Raw genomic sequence first — 21,066 nt, 5'->3', positions numbered from 1 at the left:
CATCTAAAGGTTGATCTATTGAACACAACTCCGGATAAAATTCAATCAACCTCGACAAATGTTTACGTTTCTCAAACGAACCTATGTGAATATTTTACATTAAGACTTGTCATATCTATAAGAGACTAAGATTAATATTAAAGGATATTTACATTTGCTTTATTTCCCCTAGAACTAAAATTACAAATGCATTTTCAAAGCAACGTTCTTATGTTTGTGCATATTTTCTTACATTTAGAATAAGATAAGACTGTTTCATAAAAAAAGATTACCAAACAAGCCAGGCTTATTTCAGTTAGCCTGGTTTATTTTGAACCAAATCAACCAAACCTTAAGTCAGACTAACTAAAACATACTTCTTATTTATGAAACGGCCCCAGGTTGTGCTGCCATGCTATATATAAAACCAAACCTGCTGCAGTCAAGACAATTTTCAGAATCCATTTCCATAAATCTATATTTATTTTTCAAATCAGATTAATCACATCATACCTAAATTAGCATCAGCATCATTATGAAGCACTGATTTACAGAAACCTATACAAACATAGCCTTAAACCAAAGCACACAGAGGAAGGGAACGGAAGACGGCTCTTTTTGCAGCAGTGTCATCGTCCCGCTAATTCCAACCGTAGAACGTGAACCCAGATATGATGCCGGTTCCATCACTGGGTCCAGTTCTTCTTACCCACAACCTCCTGAAGCAAGGACAGCCTAAAATGGTCTGTGGAGAAGGCAGCTTCCAGTGAACAAACAGGAAATAGCAGAGACTGTAATTACTAAGCATTACTCACAGATGTTTGAGATGACAAATCTGTGTCTCAAGACACCGGCATCTTGCGCCACTGAACCCCAAGGGGGAAACATTTGGATTGTAAAGTTAGGCCATAGCGACAATACTAATTTAATCATTCATTCAATCAATCAATATAATCAAGACCTAAATAGACGGTTTCATTTGCATGGCCTCAGAATAATGCTCAGTATATAGTTGCAAACAGCAAAACCGAAAGTTCTCATGCAATACAAATTTGGAAGATACGAATAATGTTTCACTCTCATTAATTAAAGTAGGACATTCTAAAAGGAAAAACTCGAAACGTTGCATCGCTAAACATGAATAACGTTTATTTTAGCTAGTGAGTCACCTATAGGAGAAAAAAATTCACGTTCTCACTGAGCTTCAGCAATTCGGACTGAATCCTGATTAGCAGCAGATCAGAATCCTGATCAGTCCAAAAAAAGCATTAAAGAGGTTCTCCCGAACACCAGGCCTGGTTACGTCTGGGGATGATGGACTTCAGAGGAACTTATGGCATTTCTGAGCAGGTTTCTCCTATGACAAATGCACTTTTGAATGACAAGATAAAATAACCAAACAAAAAAAAAAAAGAAGGAAAAAAAAAAAGTGCATTGGCTGGTGTCATTCTACACCAAGCTGCGAAACTATTATTTGGTACACAGAAATAAATGCTGATACACAAAGGTGAAAGGGCTACAACATCGGACGTGATTATTCTGACTTGGGATTCAGTCAGGTGGGACGCAAAGCTTCTGCGCCTCAGTTATGTTTTTTACAGCTTCACGTTAATTCAAGTAAAGATTTTTCTTTCCTTGGATACATAATTCTCATCTCCTCTGAGTGTGCTCAAATATATAGAGCACTCAAATTTAAACGATTTACCAAAACAAACAAAGAAAAAACAAAACAATAAGCCTACAAATACATTTGAAATCTTCAGAACCAACTACACTGGTTAGTCAGTTAATACCAAACAGATGTCCAATGATAGTTAAGGGTACTGGTAGAAGCTTTTAGAAGGGCTGAAAGTGCTTTAAGATACAGTTTACGTGAGTGATTTTTCTTTCCATTTCGTGCGAGACTTGAGCGTAAGGGCAGATCCATCAGAAGTTGACACAGAAAAGTCCACTGTCGTGATAAAGTGTTCGTACATCATTTTCCGGCAGAAAAAAATACATCAGAAGCCCACTCTTCCTCTGAGGTTACACAATATTTAAGGTTCTACATCATTAGTGTTGACGTTCTACCAAGGAGATCTCTGGGAACCTACTGTTTATTTCTATTTCGCTCCTGTAAAGTAAGAGAAAGAGAAAAGAGACAAAATTAGATGATTAAATAGAACATGAAACCATAATTTTACTAAAGGCAGTTTGTTTTAACTAACAGAAATGAAAGTGTCTTTACAAAGCCTTGTGGTATGTTGGTTGCTCTTTACATCAATCTTTTCAACACTTCAAAATGCTCTAGAATCTTTTCTGCTTGTGATTAGGCTCTTGTTTAGGGATTAATGGATTTTAAAATTCTACCAATTAGCTGATCATAATTGTCATAAAATATAAATCAAGTAACATTTTGTTTAAACAATATAAAAGAAAAAATGTTTAAGCCAACAGTACATCAATGTCGTAAAACCTAAGTTCACTGTATGAAAAATGCATATTAATTTTGAAGTCTGACAGATTAATCAATATTATGATACAGTAACTATAATGGAATGCTCCCTAATAATAACTACTACCTTCTAAGTACTATTTCCAATACTTTAAACTCATTCAAACTCATCTAATATTTCTAACTATCTATCTATCTATCTATGTTAGAAACATGCTACTGACATGCAAGTAATTTGCTAGGTACTTGCTTATCATGCTAGTAACATACTAGTTACTTGTCAATCATAATAGCAACATAGTAGTAACATTTAAATCATTAAAACATGCTAATTATGCTACCAACATGCTAGAAACTTGTTAGTTACTTGCTAATCATGCTAGCAACATGCTATTTACTTGTTAATCATAACAGCAATGTTATCATGTTACCAACATGCTAATCATGCTACCAACATGCTAGAAACTTGTTAGTTACTTGCTAATCATGCTAGCAATATGCTAGTAACAGGCCAATCATGTTAAAAACATGCTAATCAAGCTAGAAACGTGTTAGTTACTTGTTAATCATGCTAGCAATATTCTAGTGACATGCTAGTAACTTGTTCATCATGCTAGCAACATGCTGTTTAATTGTTAATCATGCTTGCAACATGTTACCAACATGCTAGAAACATGTTAGATACTTGCTAATCAACCTAGCAACATGCTAGTGACTTGCTAATAATGTTAACAACATGCTAGTTACTTGTTAATCATGCTAGCAACATGTTAGTAGCATGTTGTCATGCTACCAAAATGCTAGTTAATTGCTAATCAACATGTTATTAACATCTATCTAATCTATCAAAATGTTCAAACTTCAGGTTTTTACAACTGCTTTAAACTTTGAGGCTAGGCTTTCACAAGCCAACCTAAAGTTTGTCTTGAACTTTTTAATCTAGTTGAGATATATATATATATATATATATATATGCTGTGGGTCACCAAGTAAGCAATTTTAAGAATCGCTCCAAGAAAAGGTCCAAAAACTGCTTGCAATACTGATGCATGTAACAGTAAAAATGATTCTGTGTATCTGAAGTCTGAGAACCGCTGACACAGCCAGTGGTTTCAAAACAGTAGGAGGCTGATAAGATCCCTCTGACATGCAGAGTGTGAAACTTTTCACCCATGAAGTAATTTTAACAGAAGCAAGTAATATTTTTGACAAATCTTCATGGGAGATGGAGACCTCCATTACATAATACCCATTTTGTACTACATTAGGGTGGTCGTCCCATATGTTATACGACCAGCTGAATACTACTAATTCATCTTAGTAACCCCTCTTGGAGATAGTGGATTCAAGAATAATTAATCATGCATGACAAATATGCTTGTGAACAGGGTATTTCTACAATTAAGTAACTGAAAACTTGCATTTGCACAATGCTCAAAAACCCCAATAGGTGTCAGTATAAAGTCTGATGACCATGTTCTTATTTTAATGAAGCTCAGAAACTTAAAAGGATAGTTCACTCAAAAATGAAAATTTGCTAAACCAATTACTCACCCTGAGACCATCCAAGATGCAGTTGAGTCCCTTTCTTCCATTTGCAACAGATTTAGAGAAATTAAGCATTACATGACTTGCTCACCAATGGGTCCTCTGCAGTGAATGGGTGCCATAATAATGAGAGTTCAAACAGCTATTAAAAGTATCACAATAATCCATAAGTAATCCACACAACTCCAGACCATCATGTCTTGAGTGAAACAAAGGGAAAGCTGCATGTCTGTAAAAATAGTAAAATGCTTTTAATTTTAAATGGAGTTGTGTGGAATACTGTAATGTTTTTATCAGCTATCTGAAATCTAAACAAATGGCACCAAATCACTGCAGAGGATTCACTGGTAAGCAAGTAATGCAATGCTAAAATTCTCCAAATATCTTCTGATGAAGAAACAAACTCATTTACATCTTGGATGCCATGAGGGTGAGTAAATTTTCAGCAAATTTTCATTTTTGTGTGAACTATTCCTTTAACCCACTGGTGCTGCTCGGTCATTTTTGAATGTAAAAAAAAAAATACTTTTGAACTTTTACTTTGTTATTTTTACTTCGCCTGAATAGCAAAGATTTTTGGCATTTGCTATGTGAACAAACACACAAATCATGGATATAATCTGAAGAGTTAAAATGGTCCTGAAAACTTGCACCGTTGTACAGTTCTTGGTCAAAAAATGACCACATTGTAAATTAATGAGAGGTAAATTTCATTTAGTGGGAACATTTGGTATGATAAAATCTTCCTTAAAGTTAACGTTTTTTTTTGTTGTTGGTTTTTTTTGTTTTAGTTTATTTAGATCTCAGCCTCAATTTTGGAACACAACTTGATTAGATTTATGAATTGTATGCAATTTTAGAGTAAAAAATTAAATGTTTTGGAAAATTTATGTTTCATACAAAATGTAAAAAAAAAAAATAATAATATAAAAAAAATATATATATATATATATATTTATTTATTTGAGCATTCATCGTAATCATATATTTCTATAACTAAGTTATAAACTAAGTTTTTTTTCACTTCAGCAATAATTTACTAAGTGTCTTCTTTAAAAAGAGAAGATACCAATTTAAGTCTGTGCTCCAAAGCATTCGAGATTTACGTCAGTTTAATTAGGAAATTTCATTTACGAGTATATGCTCAAAAAGGGGTTAATATAACAAACTAAAATAATAGTACATTCATTTCACTGGGGAAAAAAAAAAAGAAATCTGTAATTTGAATAGCCATGTGCGCAGCACCAGAAGGTTAACATATATTTGAATCCATAAATCTGTGACATTTAAAGCCATCCTAAACATATGAGGCAAAAAAGGCAGTGGGCACAACAACAAAAAAATTCATGTTTACCGGCTAAGCAGAGGTATGTTAGAAAGTCATGTATGACTCCATCCTGGCTCATTAGCATTTCTAAACAACATAAAGCCATGTGCCACTAGAAGGATTTTAACATTTAATTGGAGATACTGATGACTTTATAGACCTTGATTTTACAGCCTACTGTTGGCGATTAAATCACTTGTCAAAATGTCAATGACGCAGACTGACAGAATAGATTAGAATTCATTAGCTTATCTTTCTTAAATGCTTGACATTCCTGATGATAATAAAAAATAACCATAGTTAAGCATCACACATTTATGAATGCGAAGTGCCATGCTATAGAAAGCAAATATTTTTTCCCTATATACACTGCTGTATGACACACATTAAGACCACTTCATTAGAATAAATAAAGCAATAAAGCATTTGATTTCACAAATTAAACCAAAGGCCTTGGAGACCTTTTTAATTTAAATCGTTGATTTTATTATGGCTTTGGCAATCTACACATGATTGACAAGGTAATGAATTAGAAAGAAATTAGGTTCTGAGAAAAAACTTAATCTGAGGTTTGATAAAAAAGAAAAGCTAAATTAGTCCTGGTACAACAAAACATTATGATTAGGCCATGCGCCATTTTAATTGCAATTATTCCATTTATGTTCTTGACTAACAAATTCATCCTAAAGTGGCTTACGTAAAGATGCACAAATATCGAGTAAGAGACAAATACTCAATCAGCTGAATACAAATGACATGCTGATGTAACAAGGCCAATATGGTTACAGTGCTGCATACAGGCCAAATACATGCAGCAACAATTTCAGTCAATTCACAATATGGTAATTCACAGAAGTAAAAGCCGCATCTTAACACTGATAAAGCACAGAGCTCTGTTCAGCCAAAGTTTATTGAAAATTTCTGGACAATTAAAACATTTATGGTAGCTTTAATCAAAATTTCTAAGCCTAAAAAAAAACTGCTGGCATTGATTTATGTTTATTCTATACAGGCACGTGACGGCAGAACATTGCAATGGTTATCACCATGTAAACCATCACAAGAATAGGAGTCACTCCCAAAACGTCGAGGAGAACATGACCACAGTAGTACAAAGTTGGGTCAATGAGTTTAGTGCAGATATTAAACCTTCTAGTTTTGAACAATTTCAAACAACTTTGTTTAACCTCTATTAGAATAGATATTACTGAATGACTATTTGTTCAGATGCGAGACACAATACATCTTCAAACGTTTGACTAGATAAACTCCCGAAATCATCTGGAATCTGATCTAAATGCTGTTTTCATAACTCACATACAAAGACAAAAAGCAGCTGGTGCCGAGGTAACGGGCAAAGACATCAATTATTTGTGTTGGTTGGGCAGGAAATGATGTAAGTCCAATCTATTAATGGGACATCTGCCTGCTGTTTGAGCAGAGACACTGATTGGCATCACAGCTCAACGCCGTCTTTGTCAATAAATGGTCAGATACTTTTTTTTTTTTTTTAAGAACCATTTACTTCACAATACCTAGCTTCTGAGACTTCAGCTTTTCAGTTAATTGAAATATAGGGGAAATGTGTTACGTGCAAGCAGTGTTGAGCAATAACACAAACAACATCAGTAATGATGTACTGAGTTACCAGATCTAACCAGATTTCATTTCTTATTAAGACTGACTGCATGGGCTTTTGTCTTGCTGCTGCCCGTTTCTGAAACTCAAAAGAGACAAAGTCTTGGAAGTTAGTTGCTATTAAAAAAAAAAAAACCTGCCTTTGGAAATGGATGGACATGCTGACAGCACTAATACGTAACAATGTTATACGAGATCTAAAGGTGCAGTGGCTGCTTTCTGCTATTGTGAGGAGTGGCAGAAAGCTGCGCTTACCCTTCGCATGGCTTCCTCTTCCTCCTGCCGCTTTTCGTAATGTGCAAAATCGTCAAAGATTGAGGTGGTATGCTTGAAAGTCGCAATAATTTTAAGCACTTGCTTTGCCTTTTCTAGGGGTACTTCCTGAGTGTCCCTGGAGTTGGTGACAGGCTTGTTGTCATTGTTTTCTAAGCGAATGTGCCGCAGTTGGTTATTGGGCACGTCCTTAACAAAGATCCATTTCACCTCAAACTTGCCCTTCCACTTATCCTGGGACCAGACGCCGGCATAGGCATTATAGTCCACAGTTGACATCATCTCGGCCACGCCACAGAAGTGTCCACTGCCGTTGACACTAAAGAGCAGGTACAGTGGACCTTTGGCACTGAGCGAGCGATAGGCGCCATCCAGACGCTTGTTTCCATGCTCTGTGCTGCACCAGATGGAGTACTTGATGGAGCGGTGGATGTCATCCTCTGAGTAGCTCTTGATAATAAAGACCCGTCCATTTTTCAAGTTCCAGTCAAAGTCTTTGGGGTTGTAATTGTGGAGGGCCTTAAGCTTCTCCAGCACAGGGTGAACCTCACTGGAAGAAGGCGACAGGCTCATGGGGACTCCAGTCCCAAGGCCAAAGTTCTCCATTCCGCTGTTCTGGTTAAATGTGGTTCCTCGGTTCCGGGGAGCCACCCAGCGATTTTGGGGTGGGGGGTTCTGCAACTGGGTTGGGTGCAGGGGCTGCGGGGGACCTGGTTGCGAGTGATGGTGAGGGTGGGGAGGACCTGGAGGCAGCTGCTGAGGGTGCTGGGGAGATTGTAGCTGGAGCTGCTGGTGTTGGGGTTGAGGAGGCAATGGACTCTGAAGCATGTGCTGAGGTTGGGCCAAGAGTTGCTGCTGCATCAAGGTCTGATGCGGGAGCATGTGCTGCGCAAGAGGGGGTTTGGTGATGGAGCCTTTTTCCTCCCAGGTCCCAATGTTCATGTTATGCTTTATCGGAGGAGGAGGAATTGTGGTGCCGCTTCCCAAACCCATGTTGGGCTTCGTCTTCATCTTGGGCTGAGGTTTCGCCGGTTTCCTCGCAATGGCAGCCCACGAGGTGGGTTTCGGTGCGGAGGAGCTGACAGGTGGCATGCTGTTGGCAGCCATGCTACTCATACCTGCTGTCCCACCTAAAGGAGAACCAACCGTTTTTGTAACCGCCGACATGTCAGAGCCGAGCTTGAGCCCGGCCATTCCCTGATCGATACTACTGAGCCCTGGAACTTTACTAAGTTGAGAGTCATTGCCAAATCCGGCCTGTCCATCAGCAATGGCCCGGCCCAATGAGCTCGGGGGATATCCGTAACTGCTGCTGTATGCTGAGCTCTGTGTAGACTGTCCCTGAGAACCACTGGTGCCCCAAGTGGAAAAGTCTGCATTTCCAGGAAAGAAGTTAAATCCATGTTGGCTGAGAAAAGGGGGCGTGTTGCCCAAAGCACCAGGCTGGCTGAAGACTCCATCGGGAATGAAGTGATGCTCACCATTGCTCATCTGTCCATACGTGGTAAGGTACGGCATAGGCGGGTCTCCTGCGGTGGACCAAGTAGCTTCTCCCAGGGAGTAAGGGAATCCAATAGAGGGAGCATAATAGCTGGGCATGTAGGGATCAGACATTGGTGGGTAGCTATTACTCTGCAGGGGGTAATAAAGAAAAGTCAGTAATGATGATGTAACAAACCAGTGGCTAAATAGAGATAAAAATCTAAACAAAAAAAAGTGTCATAAATACACTACAATCCACAATTCAAAAAAAAAGAAAAAAAGAACTTAATACTTGTATTCACCAAGGATGCACTAAATTGATTGAAAATAAAAGACATTTATAATGTTGCAAAAAAATTTATTTTCAATTAATCCTGTTCTGTTAAACTTTCTATTGTTCAAAGTATCAAAAAAAAGAAATGCATCACAATTTCCATAAAAAAATTAAGCAGCACAACTGATTTCAACATTGACAATAATTATGCTTTTTTTAGCACCAAATCAGCATATGGATGGATTTCTGAAGGATCGTGTGACATTACAGAAATTATAATAATATTTCACAATATTACCATTGTTTTATGTATTTTTAATGCACAATTACAGCTTTGAGCTTTTGAGACTTTTAAAACGTTTTTTTAACTACAAAGTTTTGAATGGTAATATACAATATGGATGTTAAGTATCAACAAATAATAAAATATGAGAGAGGTCAATGATTTGTAACATATTTACCATTGTTCAATGTAATGAAACACTGAAATGAAATTAGAAAAATAGCAATACTAATATTTTTAGAGTACTGACAACTAATTTGACAGTATTAGGGCAAAAACTCACCTGATTTGTCTGGCTGCTCAGGTAATTGTCAAATTCATCATCATTTACAGTGTCCTTCTGATGCATCGAACCGTTTTGCACTAAGCAAAATTATACCAAAGACAGACAGGGACAGTGTGTCAGTTAATTTTACTTTGTTCATTCCACCATAATGTTGATAAGAAATAATGACACCCAGCAAAAGTAAATTACTCTAGAATGAGTAAATGATCATGTCCAAGCAAGAACAACAAGTAAAAACGTATTAAAAACTCTAAATTGCTTCATAAGTCAATGTCACTGTCATTAAAGGGGACTATGAATTCACATAGAGAGCTACATTAATATCAAGACTGGTCTTCTACATAAAATATGATTCACAGAAGGAGTGACTATTTATAAATGCACACAAGACAGCAAGAAACACATCAGTAAACAAAACCCCCTTAAAGAGACAGCTCACACAAAATTAAATCTCTCATCCACGTGTTGTCCATTTGACTTTCTTTGGCCAAATGATGGCCTCAGTCACCATTCATTTTTATGGCATGGGAAAAAATTTTTAAATGTAAATGCTGACTTAAGGTGTATGGCCCAAACCAAGATGTGTTTAACAGAAGAACAGAACAAAGTTATACAGATTTATAATAAAATGACGGTGAGTAAATTATGACAAAAAAAATGTTTGAGTGAACTGTCCCTTTAAAAGTAGACAGAAAACGAATATTTTCATCACATACCTTTGTTTCCTTGTCCTTTAGGTCTCTGATTTTGGGTTCAAAGTGAGCAGACAATGACAAAAAGACAAAAAAACAAACTATGAACATGTTTATCACGAACACAACATGGATACAATGATTCGGCCTTGCAGAAACAGCTATCAAAAACCCAAGAATCCCAGTTTGTGGAGAAACAGCTTGACTATCGACTATCTACTTGGCTGAGTTACACCTAATGAAGAGCCCTACTGTGTGTTAGTTTGTTTTGAATCGTTTATTCCTTCCAAGCGCGCCAGTAATGCCGTCTAGGTGGGCAGCTCACTAGGTTTTAAAACACAACCACTACCTGTTCATGCTATATCATGATTAACGTTATATAGTTGACGTATATAGATGGAACCTGATCGACAGTTGTCGCAGACATCCTCCGGGAGCCCGAGCTGATCGATGTTATGACTGTCCACGGCTGTCTTTCCTGCCACCGCTGCGGGTTCACGTTGTTTTTTCTCTCTATAATCACAGCGTATTTCTCAGGCGTTGATCTCCTTGCCCGGTTTCAGTCGGTCGGCAGCGGTCCTCTCGGCTGTACTGACAGTGAACGTCAAACGGCTGGGGGAGGTTGGCTGCTGTGTGATGTGTTTAAGTTAGTCCGAAACATTCACACTCTGTGTAGCGTCTAGAGAGAATATTACTCCTGCTCTGCTCCACAATGGCGGATGGGCTCTGACTCTCACTTCCGTTTGAGCGCTGACCTTCCGCCGCTGACGTCAAAGAGGAGACATGCGCCTGCCTTTACACAGTGCAAAATATTACTCTTGCGATTACTGATGTTAGCTTTAATTGTGATCTTAATCGATTTTGTACGTTTTGTGGGTTTACAATGCGGTTTCTTTTCGGCTTGGTTTTGGTTCTGTACATGTATTACGGGTCACATGATGATAACCAGCTTTTAACTGTTTAGAAAATGTTCAGGTATTTCCTTTTACAGTCTACGGTTTTTTTTTTCCTTTAATGACATGTTTTATTATAAAGGAAAATATTTAAGTAATCTGCTGCTTCTGTTAGGTACATTTTGCATACATTTTATGCAAAAAAAAAAAACCTTTATTTTAAATTAAAGTTCAACAACCTTTTATTCAAAATCTTTTCTTTCCCATAACATTTTTGTTTACTTCATAAAAAAATGTAATAGTAAAATTTGCACACTGAGAAAATAAAATTCATAGTCTACAAAAAAAAGAAAAAATAGAATTTTTATTACTAGAGGCCATAACGAAAACGGTGGGTGAAAATGAAAAATATAATATCCATGAAAAACACATTAATTCTGCTATAATTGCTCTTTACCGCTTCGTGGCACTGTTGTATTTTTTACGAAAATAACATTACCGTGAATGACGTTTTTTCAAGTCATCAAAATAAAAGTCCTGTTACCGCTTATAGCTCAGGGAACCTCAAATCTGGACCTCGAGATCCACTTTCTTGTAGAATTTAGCTCTAACCCGAATCAAACACAACTGAGCATGCTAACCCATGCCAATCAATGTCTTCATTATCATTAGAAAATCACAGGTAGGTGACTTTGATCAGCGTTGGAGCTAAACTATTGCAGGCGCATTGTACCTCCAGGGCAAGATTTGAGGAACCCTGTATAACGCCTAGAATCATCAGAAATATAGTAACTTAATTTGCAGAAGTCAAGAAGATCTAATCTATATCCGTTATAAATCATTTCCCATAAGGAATTAAAAAACATCCTAATATAAATCAGTCAGTCATTCTGTCAGACCGTTCTCAGACTGAGATGCTTTTCTATTTATTATTAAAATTAATTGATTTGATTTGTTTGTTTAATAATTTATTTTTTATACAAAATACAAACATTTACCTGTATGTATATAATTATAACAAACGTGCATAATATGACTTAAAATTGTTATTACTTTAATATAATTTAATATATATATATATATATATATATATATATATATATATATATATATATATATATATATAATTTTATTGCTGCACATTTAAACTGAACTTTAATTCTTGAAACAGTGTAGTCCAATCCTCGGCCATGCTGAGCTAGCTCTAGTGTTTCTGGCTTCAGCTCACTGTGTGGGGCTGATCTTCCTGAAACACTCCTGCACACTCAGGCTGGGCTTTGGAGCATGCAGAACATGCTGACAGTGGTAGCAAACACACTCAAGGGTGGTGCCAAAATAAATGTAGGTATCATAATGTATATGTGTTTGCTATAAATGAGGCCAAGCATTGAAAGATTCAAGCTCGGTTTAGCTTAGAAGCATTAAAAGATTTAGCTAGGCTAAACTAGATCTCTGTAGTCTCATCGACCTTGATGGGTACTGTAAATGCAGAGTCAGGTTTACTGTAAATTAAATAGCCACTGAATTTATTATACTTCAGAGTCTGGTCTGAGTAGTTCACTCTATTGTGTGTTAAATGATCATAATTGGTTGTTTTTAGCTTTTCACAGTCTGTGCAATTGAGAATTGATATTATATTTAAGTTTGTTCTGACAAGGATGGTCTTTTTCTGAAATGTAGTCTTCCCACTACTTATGTTATCATTCTTTTATTCATTTACAGTATGTAAATACAATATGTTTCTACATCACAAACAGTGTCAGAAGTAAGATATTAGGTTTGGATTCTACACTCACTTCTCCTTAAAGGGATACTCCACACCAAAATTAAAATGTTGTCATTAAAGGGTTAGTTCACCCAAAAAGGAAAATTATGTCAGTAATAACTCACCCTCATGTTGTTCCAAACCGTAAGACCTCCATTCATCTTCGGAACACAGTCTAAGATATTTTAGATTTAGTCCGAGAGCTTTCTGTCCCTCCATTGAAAATGTTTGTACTGTGTATACTGTCCATGTCCAGAAAGGCAATAAAAACATCTTCAAAGTAGTCCATGTTACATCAGAGGGTCAGTTAGAATTTTTTGAAACATGGAAAATACATTTTGGTCTGAAAATAGCAAAAACTACGACTTTATTCAGCATTGTCTTCTCTTACTTGTCTGTCGTGAGCGCGTTCACTGCACTGCAGTTTAGTGATATCCAGTTTGCGAACGAATCATTCGAATTAACCGGATCTTCTTGAACCAGTTCACCAAATCGAACTGAATCGTTTGAAACAGTAAGCATTACTCCACAAATTACTTAAGCTGTTAACTTTTTTAATGTGGCTGACCCTCCCTCTGAGTTAAAGGGGGGGTGAAATGCTATTTCATGCATACTGAGTTTTTTACACTGTTAAAGAGTTGGATTCCCATGCTAAACATGGACAAAGTTTCAAAAATTAAGTTGTACATTTGAAGGAGTATTTCTGTTCCAAAAAGCGAGTCGTTGCTGCTGCTGCTCTCATTCAGTTTCAGCCTCTGGATCTGATTCTGGATCATAAATAAACGGCTGAATCTGACTGTTATCCATGGTTTGTTTTGGGTGATGTTTTTTTCCTCAAGGTAATGTCAGCTTCCAAACACTCTCAACGCAAAAGCCTACTGGCGCTCGTGATTCTTTAGCTCCGCCCACACGTCACGCCTCCAGCCGGTCGTGTTTTTCCGGGAAAAATCGGTACAGACTATCTTTCTCTTATGAATATAATAAAACTAAAGACTTTTTGGAGTTATGAAGGATGCAGTACTACTCTATAGGTACTCAAGATTAACAGGATATTGAGTGAAAACGAGCATTTCACCCCCCCTTTAAAGCAAACCAATATCCCGGTGTAATTCATTTATTCTAACAGTACACTGACTGAACTGCTGTGAAGAGAGAACTGAAGATGAACACCGAGCCGAGCCAGATAACGAACGGAATATTTAAAGTGTAGCTATCAGTACGGTTTTTATGACCTAGGTGTACATTTTACCAGTTACCTACAGTTTATACAAACATAGGTTGAAATCTCAAACATAATAATAGCGTGTTGAATAATATGATCGCATTATGATTCATTAAATAAATAGAACCGAATGTCAGAGTTTTACTGAGTCATATGTAAACCTAGTATTTATATTTAAACCTGTAAATTCATCTGAAACTCACGCACGTTTATTATGTGTTAAAATTGTAATCTTAGTTCAAATTGAACATTATGTATTATTACAACTGTATACATTATTTAAATAAGCATGTATATATTGTCTAATGCCCAGATGGCATAAGTGAAAGCAGGCTGTGTAGTTGACATGGAGATAATATTTGGCAAAAGAAAAGAAACCTGTTCTCAATGCTAAATATTATATTCACCGAACCTGCAGCTCCTGTCAAAAAACAACCAGACCGTTATTTCCAGTGTGACGATCGCGTCTGTCCCAAAAATACCCCTCAATGCACCCTCGTGGACTCGCGCCAAGGGCTCTATAGGTCTGCACTATGATGTCACCAAAGTGTGACTCTGAGGAAGTCCACAAGTCCGGAGTGTGCCATTTGGGACAGGGCTGTAAAAGCTTAATTAGTCTTCGGAACACAATTTACCTACACAACTGCCTGCACTCTTCTGTGTCAGCCATGCCACAAGGATGTGCTGTTTTCTTTCAAATCAAACCATTTGAGTGATATGGAGAGATGATTACAAATTAAGTGGTCTGTCTTAGTTATTATAATTTGCCAACCAAATACTGTCTAAAAGTTTGGGGTTGGTAATATGTTTGTTTTTTGTTTTTTTGGAAATTGCTACTTTTTCCAGTGTTTATTGATGAATTGAAAGTTTAACATTTATTTAAAATATATATTTTTGAATCAATTTATATATATATTTTTTTTGACCGATTAAAGACATCCTTGCTGAATATAACTATGAATTCCTTAAATAACAATAATAAATGGTAGTGTGGTTATTCTAGGTACATTTGCTTCACTGTGGGTCACAATAATGATTTTCAATATTTAGTCAGTTCTCGTCAAGTTAAATGCATTCTGCCAGTATTTCTGTTTTAAAATAATTTTTCACAGTTTTATTAATGCACTCTATTCTTCTCCAGGGCTCCAGAGTTGTGGTATCGGCGCGTTCTTTTGCTGACTTGACACCTCAAGCCAGCTTTGACATCAAGGTATAAAGTTGTAATATTAGCTTAAAAGCATGCACAAACAACTTAGTTAATTCAAGACCTTGTTTGATTTCAGCGATGTGACCTTCATCGCTTGGATGAAGGCCCTTCGGTGCAGACAGTGCTCACCAGAGAGGATGGACTCAGGTACTACCGCACTATGCAAACCGTGAGACGCATGGAGCTAAAGGCAGATCAGCTGTACAAGCAGAAGATCATACGAGGATTCTGTCATCTTTATGATGGCCAAGTAAGACTAAACTGAATGCATTGTAAGTCTATAATAGCTGTTTAGTCACAGTCATTATAAAATGATTTATCTTTTTGCTACCTCTAAGGAGGCCTGTGCTGTAGGCATTGAGGCTGGTATCAATCCCACAGATCACCTGATCACAGCATATAGGGTTCATGGGTACACCTACACCAGAGGTGTGTCTGTGAAAGAGATCTTGGCAGAGCTCACAGGTGAGAACTCTCTTCATAAAGCTGCATTAATATACAATTCATGCAGTTTATCAGAGATCTTGCTTTTCCATAATAATACAATCTGCATTTGAATAATTCAATCTCCATCCTGATTCTTAAAACCCCAAGAACGATCTCTTACCCTGCCTGTGGTCTACTCCACATTTCTGCTGAATATATTCACGTCTATTTACATGTCTATATTTATATTCATATAATTTATATAATAAAAAAATATAGTAATACAATATATATATATATATATATATATATATATATATATATATATATATATATATATATATATATATATATATATATAAAGTAATATAAAATAAAGTAAATATAAAATATATACATCCATGTGTATTTATATATATACGGTACGTATATATAACTTTTATTTTGGGTGCGATTAATCATTTGACAGCACTAATCTGAAGTAAATTGGCATCAAGAGCTTGTACTATCAAATGAAGAAATGTGTATCAATACCCAGCGCCCATTTGAACATGTTTACAATCCATTTCAGGTCGAAAGGGTGGTATTGCCAAAGGCAAGGGTGGCTCTATGCACATGTATGCCAAGAATTTCTACGGTGGGAATGGTATTGTTGGTGCCCAGGTAAGATGCACGCATCATAGTTTACAAGAATATTACATCAGGCATTTCTAAATCAGAATTTTACTGTTTTGAAGGTTCCTCTTGGGGCTGGTGTGGCCCTGGCATGCCAATATCAGGCTAAGAATGAGGTTTGTGTCACTCTGTATGGGGATGGAGCTGCTAATCAGGTGAGAGCAACCTTTCCTCCATATGTTCACAGGTTTGCGTGTGACCTGCTGTTGCAAAATAATGTCTTATCTGATTAATCTCTTTATCAGGGCCAAATCTTTGAGGCATTTAACATGGCAGCTTTGTGGAAACTCCCCTGTATTTTCATCTGTGAGAATAATAAATACGGCATGGGGACATCAGTGGAACGGGCCTCAGCCAGCACGGATTATTACAAGAGAGGAGACTACATTCCTGGTCTGAGGGTATATATATTTTTTTTTTTCTAGCTGCCTCATCCTGTTTTCATGCTCACTAGTGCATGCACATTTATACAGAAGAACATAAAAGGCACATAAGTCAAGCAAATAAGTCAAGCCTGATTCTTTGTTTACTCCAGGTAGATGGTATGGATGTTCTCAGCGTGAGAGAGGCAACCAGGTTTGCAGCAGATTATTGCAGATATGGAAAGGTAATAGAAAAGTGGCATGTTTTACTTGCTTATTAACAAGTCAAGGAGAGGTAATAGATTTAAAGGAGTAGTTCACCCTGAAAAGAGAATTTGCTGAAAATGTACTCACCCTCAAGCCGTACAAGATGTAGATGAATTAGTTTTTTCATCAGAACAGATTTTGAGAAATTTAGCATTACATCACTTGCAAAAAGCTGATAAAAATGTAATAATCCACAAGTAATCCACAAGACTTTATGACTCTAAAACAAATGTCTTGTAAAGTGAAAAGCTACGTTTGTGATACACAAATGCATCAAGACGTTTTAATACCACAATAATGCGTAAAAAGTTTCTTCCAGTGAAAAAGTCCCCTTACATCAAAATAAAACTGTTTGTGCTTTGTGCTTGATCTGTTTATATTTCTCTCTTGATTCAGATGAAATGATTTTTTCACTGGAGAATGCAACATTATGGAGGTGTATTTTAGCCAGAAGCAGTTTTTTTGTTTTTGTTTTTTTACAAATACACAGCTTTTTGATGGACTGGAGTTGTGTAGATTACTCGTGGATTATTGCAATGTTTTATCAGCTGTTTGCACTCTCATTCTGACGGCACCCATTCACTAAAGAGGATCTATTGGTGATCAAGCTATGACCTGCTAAATTTCTCCAAATCTGTTTTGATGAAGAAACAAACTCACTTACATTTTGGATGCCTTGAGGGTGAGTAGATTTATAGCAAATCTTCATATCGGGGGGAACTTTTCTTTTAAGCACGGGTTAGTTTTGTAAACGAAAGTGATTTTTGGGAGATCCGGTCTGTGACTGGTGGGCAAATATTTGCCCTATGCTCTTCAGGGTCCCATTCTAATGGAGCTCCAGACATATCGTTACCACGGCCACAGCATGAGCGATCCTGGGGTCAGGTGAGGTTGACCTTCAACCTTCCCCCTGTGGCAGGCGCTCATCCTTCCTTGGTTCATTTAAAACCCTATCCTCATCTGCTGACCTCCATAATCACAGTCCTTCCTCTTTAGTTTTAGGTAGTTTGTGCATCATTTCAATGAGCTCACAATTTACTGTGCTCTAAATACATGCTTTTCTCTTAGTTATCGCACACGTGATGAGATTCAGGAAGTTCGTGGTAAGAGTGACCCTATCACTATGCTAAAGGACCGTATGATTAGTAACAACATGGCTAGCCTGGAAGAGATCAAGGTACTACTTGATGCATTACCAGGTTCCTTAATGAATACTAGACGGTTAACACCAACTGTATCACTATTTTATGTTGATGGAAACATGACAGGACATTGATGCTGAGATTCGTAAGGAAATAGAAGAAGCAGCACAGTTTGCTACCTCTGATCCAGAGCCTCCGCTTGAAGATTTGTGCAACCACATCTTCTTCAATGACACACCTTTTGAGGTCAGAGGCACCAGCCCTTGGGTGAAGCTAAAATCCATCAGTTAAAGAACCTGCTGATAATTTAGCACTTCATTCCTCATAGTATGGACAGGAGCTCTGTTCCTAAACCTATACACACAAAAAGATAAATTAAATTGTTTATCCATGAAGTCATAATTATATTCCATTACCCCTTTTATTGCCTCTATAATTAGCAATCAGTTTGGCAGACTATTAATATATTCGGTAACACATAGCACAACATACATTAATAAATATTTAGAGCAATACTGGAAAATAGATTACGAATAATGAATGGGCATCATCTTTACTTGTAAACGTGAAATGTGAAATCAAAGGTCTATGAATGAAATTTAGGCCTATTAAAAATTATTTGTTAACAATGATACAATTTTCATGTTTCATGTAGTGTGATGCTGTAATTTCTTGAATTATGAGTTCATTAGTAATTTTAATATAATATCCCAAAGCCTGGATTTCTGTTAGTAAGCTACCAAAACTTTACCTAGCATCTGAGCTCATGCAAATACTAGTCAGTACATCTGCATTAAAAAAAAAAATCTCTATTCTGGATGGAAAATGGATGGAATAAATAAATATGTAATAATCTGTCTTACATTTGTGTCAGTTGTATTGAGTTTGCTCTCCACTGAATGAATGCAAGTCCCGAGTCACTGAAACACACAAAAGAAAATACCAGCAGGTGTCGCGCTCTTCACCTGCGACGTGAATCAAGCGTCAAATCACAGCTGACGGTGCATTCTTACATGCTGTACATTCCAGTGTAATTTGATGCCACCCAAAAAAATATGATAGATGATTATAAATCAGTGTATACACACACTGCGCGGGATAGTTAAATTCATGGTCATATTAGATTTCATTCTAAGCAAAAGAGATATGAAAATAAACCTAAGAAATAACTATTAAAATGATCATAAACTGATTTTCATTTATGGGTGCATGTAGAGAAGAAATAATGAAAAGTCTGAATAGGTGAAGCTAGGCCTAAATGTACGGATCATATAGCTGACCGTAGAGATTTTCTAGCTTCCATACATTAAAGTATGATATTAGTTGAATGTAATTATTATATATAAAAAAAAAGTGTTTATAAAAAAAGGACTTCGAATGCACTGCGATCTCACCTGTCTGTCTATGAGCGCCACAGCTTCAGCCCCACCCTCTGAGAATGATTGACATGCATATCAGCCAATCCGATGCGTCATACTGAAAGAAGCGGAAGTGGATAGAAAGCGTGAACGTGATTTTTTTTTCTGTCAAAAGGGGACAGTGGCGCGCGCGAGAGAGGGCAACTGGCGCGAGATCAGGGGCACGGTCTTTCTATTTCTATGGAAACGCTGCACTGACTGACAGAGGTGACTGGAGGAGAAGGTGGCGGCGCTTTCAGATGCGTTACGCACCTAACGGATTCCCAGCTATCTTCCCTCAGTGTCAAGAGCGCGGAAACAAACCAGCATAATCTCCTCAAAGTAGCTCAGAATTGTTCTTTCGAACCTGATTTATAAAAGAAGGAACCGCCAAAAAGTGAAGATGCCCCTGGCACAACTAGTTGACCCTTGGCGTAAGATGGCAATCGGGAGTGCGGCGAGCGAGGTGAGTCTCCACCGTATATACAGGTTTATATAACTGATATGTTCGTTATAAAGTCGTTACTTCTGTTCTTAGAGGCCGTTTCTGTGTGTCGTTGTTGTACAGAACCTGTTTCAGATCTTTATCTGTGTATGCTTGGGATTAACGTTAGCGGCTATAGCGTGTGACCCGTGTTATATCTGTGCGTAAATGCTTTTAAAACGGATAACGTTACATTTTGCTTCTTTTTTTGACTTGTAGTTTCTTTGTAACTAACATTTTAGTTCATGCTTTGTTAATGGAGACTGAAGTTTTAATGAATGAGACTACGTAATGTTCACTGATCTCAGGCTGATTCATGCCGCTGCTGTGATGATGACAGTTGAATGGTGACTCGGTTCATACGTGGGACTCTTTGCGTTTTAATAATAAAAATAATGTTTATGTGTATAAAACATTATCTTTATCCTTGTTCACATGCTTTGAGTCATGAGATCAGACGATACGATTAAGTGTTTTTTTTTTTTTTTGTGACATTTTTAAGATCATTCCAGAGAATTCTGAAGAGAAACACACACTTCAAACCTGAAAATGAAAATCCTTTTTATCATTTAGTCGCCCACAAATATTCCAAATATGAGTTTCTTTTCTGTATGTGGAGCACAAAAGGAAATGATTTTCTTGTTCCATATAATTTTCGTTTTAATTAAACTGTCCCATTTAAGGGGCAACATTTCCCCAAGAAATAATTTTATTATGGGCATTTAAGGGCATTATGGTTTTTCTGTTGTATTCTGCTATAGTTCAACTAAAATGAGTTCATTAATTGAAACACTCACTACAGTATGTGACCCACTAGATAAGCCTAGAATAGAATATACTACGATATATAAAATGTTAGATAACAATTCTAGTCAAAAATTTTTATCTGTAGCTGAAAGTACATCTGAATGATTCTAGTGTGTTTATTTTTAATAACCAAGTTTTAATATTTATTTAATGTTGTCATGAACTCACATTACTATACCACATTGCTCTCGTTGACTTGGGTC

At 36.8% G+C, this 21,066-nt stretch overlaps 3 protein-coding genes and 1 long non-coding RNA gene across 5 annotated transcripts in view; 2 read left to right on the top strand and 2 right to left on the bottom strand.

The window, feature by feature from the left end:
* Positions 1–441: 441 nt before the first annotated feature.
* Positions 442–10,949, bottom strand: LOC113042464 (YTH domain-containing family protein 3-like). The gene is made up of 5 exons (XM_026201343.1): positions 10,620–10,949; positions 10,241–10,265; positions 9,522–9,601; positions 7,182–8,831; positions 442–2,092 (listed from the first exon to the last, which is right to left on the bottom strand). The coding sequence occupies exons 1-5, from the start codon at positions 10,641–10,643 to the stop codon at positions 2,069–2,071; spliced, it is 1,803 nt and encodes a 600-aa protein (XP_026057128.1). The 5' UTR covers positions 10,644–10,949; the 3' UTR covers positions 442–2,068.
* A 124-nt stretch (positions 10,950–11,073) lies between these two features.
* Positions 11,074–18,489, top strand: LOC113042466 (pyruvate dehydrogenase E1 component subunit alpha, mitochondrial). Of its 2 annotated transcripts, none has more exons than XM_026201346.1 (11): positions 11,074–11,791; positions 15,238–15,306; positions 15,380–15,553; positions 15,642–15,768; positions 16,301–16,392; positions 16,467–16,559; positions 16,650–16,805; positions 16,940–17,011; positions 17,851–17,918; positions 18,102–18,210; positions 18,302–18,466. In XM_026201346.1, the coding sequence occupies exons 1-11, from the start codon at positions 11,753–11,755 to the stop codon at positions 18,464–18,466; spliced, it is 1,164 nt and encodes a 387-aa protein (XP_026057131.1). In that variant the 5' UTR covers positions 11,074–11,752. The 2 variants fall into 2 exon arrangements, with proteins under 2 accessions (XP_026057131.1, XP_026057130.1); XM_026201345.1 differs by lacking the exon at positions 11,074–11,791 and adding an exon at positions 12,394–12,450 and having other exon boundaries at positions 18,302–18,489.
* On the bottom strand, positions 18,425–19,607 carry LOC113042467 (uncharacterized). Its single transcript, XR_003275580.1, has 3 exons — positions 19,570–19,607; positions 19,039–19,095; positions 18,425–18,529 (listed from the first exon to the last, which is right to left on the bottom strand). It is a non-coding gene; the product is annotated as an uncharacterized LOC113042467 (long non-coding RNA).
* Positions 19,608–19,729: 122 nt separating this feature from the next.
* LOC113042463 (ribosomal protein S6 kinase alpha-3-like) overlaps positions 19,730–21,066 on the top strand; it is a 41,998-nt gene continuing 40,661 nt past the window's right edge. Inside the window, exon 1 of the mRNA XM_026201342.1 lies at positions 19,730–20,038. Coding sequence (XP_026057127.1) covers positions 19,976–20,038 — 63 coding nt within the window. The 5' untranslated portion in view covers positions 19,730–19,975. The remainder of the gene's footprint in view (positions 20,039–21,066) is intronic.

The sequence above is a fragment of the Carassius auratus genome, chromosome 24 (assembly GCF_003368295.1).
Source record: "Carassius auratus strain Wakin chromosome 24, ASM336829v1, whole genome shotgun sequence".
Lineage (NCBI taxonomy): Eukaryota > Metazoa > Chordata > Actinopteri > Cypriniformes > Cyprinidae > Carassius > Carassius auratus.
This window is presented reverse-complemented; position numbering and strand designations above follow the sequence as displayed.

Bases quoted from the DNA above. Each gene is read 5' to 3' on its own strand.
- LOC113042464 (XM_026201343.1), bottom strand. From the start codon at position 10,643: ATGTCTGCGACAACTGTCGATCAG. The intron at 10,266-10,619 runs GTTCCATCTATA...ACCCAAAATCAG, and splicing joins CTGCGACAACTGTCGATCAG to AGACCTAAAGGACAAGGAAA. The intron at 8,832-9,521 runs GTGAGTTTTTGC...TACCCCCTGCAG, and splicing joins TGAGCAGCCAGACAAATCAG to AGTAATAGCTACCCACCAAT.
- LOC113042466 (XM_026201345.1), top strand. From the start codon at position 12,394: ATGCAGAACATGCTGACAGTGGTAGCAAACACACTCAAGGGTGGTGCC. The intron at 16,393-16,466 runs GTAAGATGCACG...ACTGTTTTGAAG, and splicing joins ATGGTATTGTTGGTGCCCAG to GTTCCTCTTGGGGCTGGTGT. The intron at 17,919-18,101 runs GTGAGGTTGACC...CTTTTCTCTTAG, and splicing joins ATGAGCGATCCTGGGGTCAG to TTATCGCACACGTGATGAGA.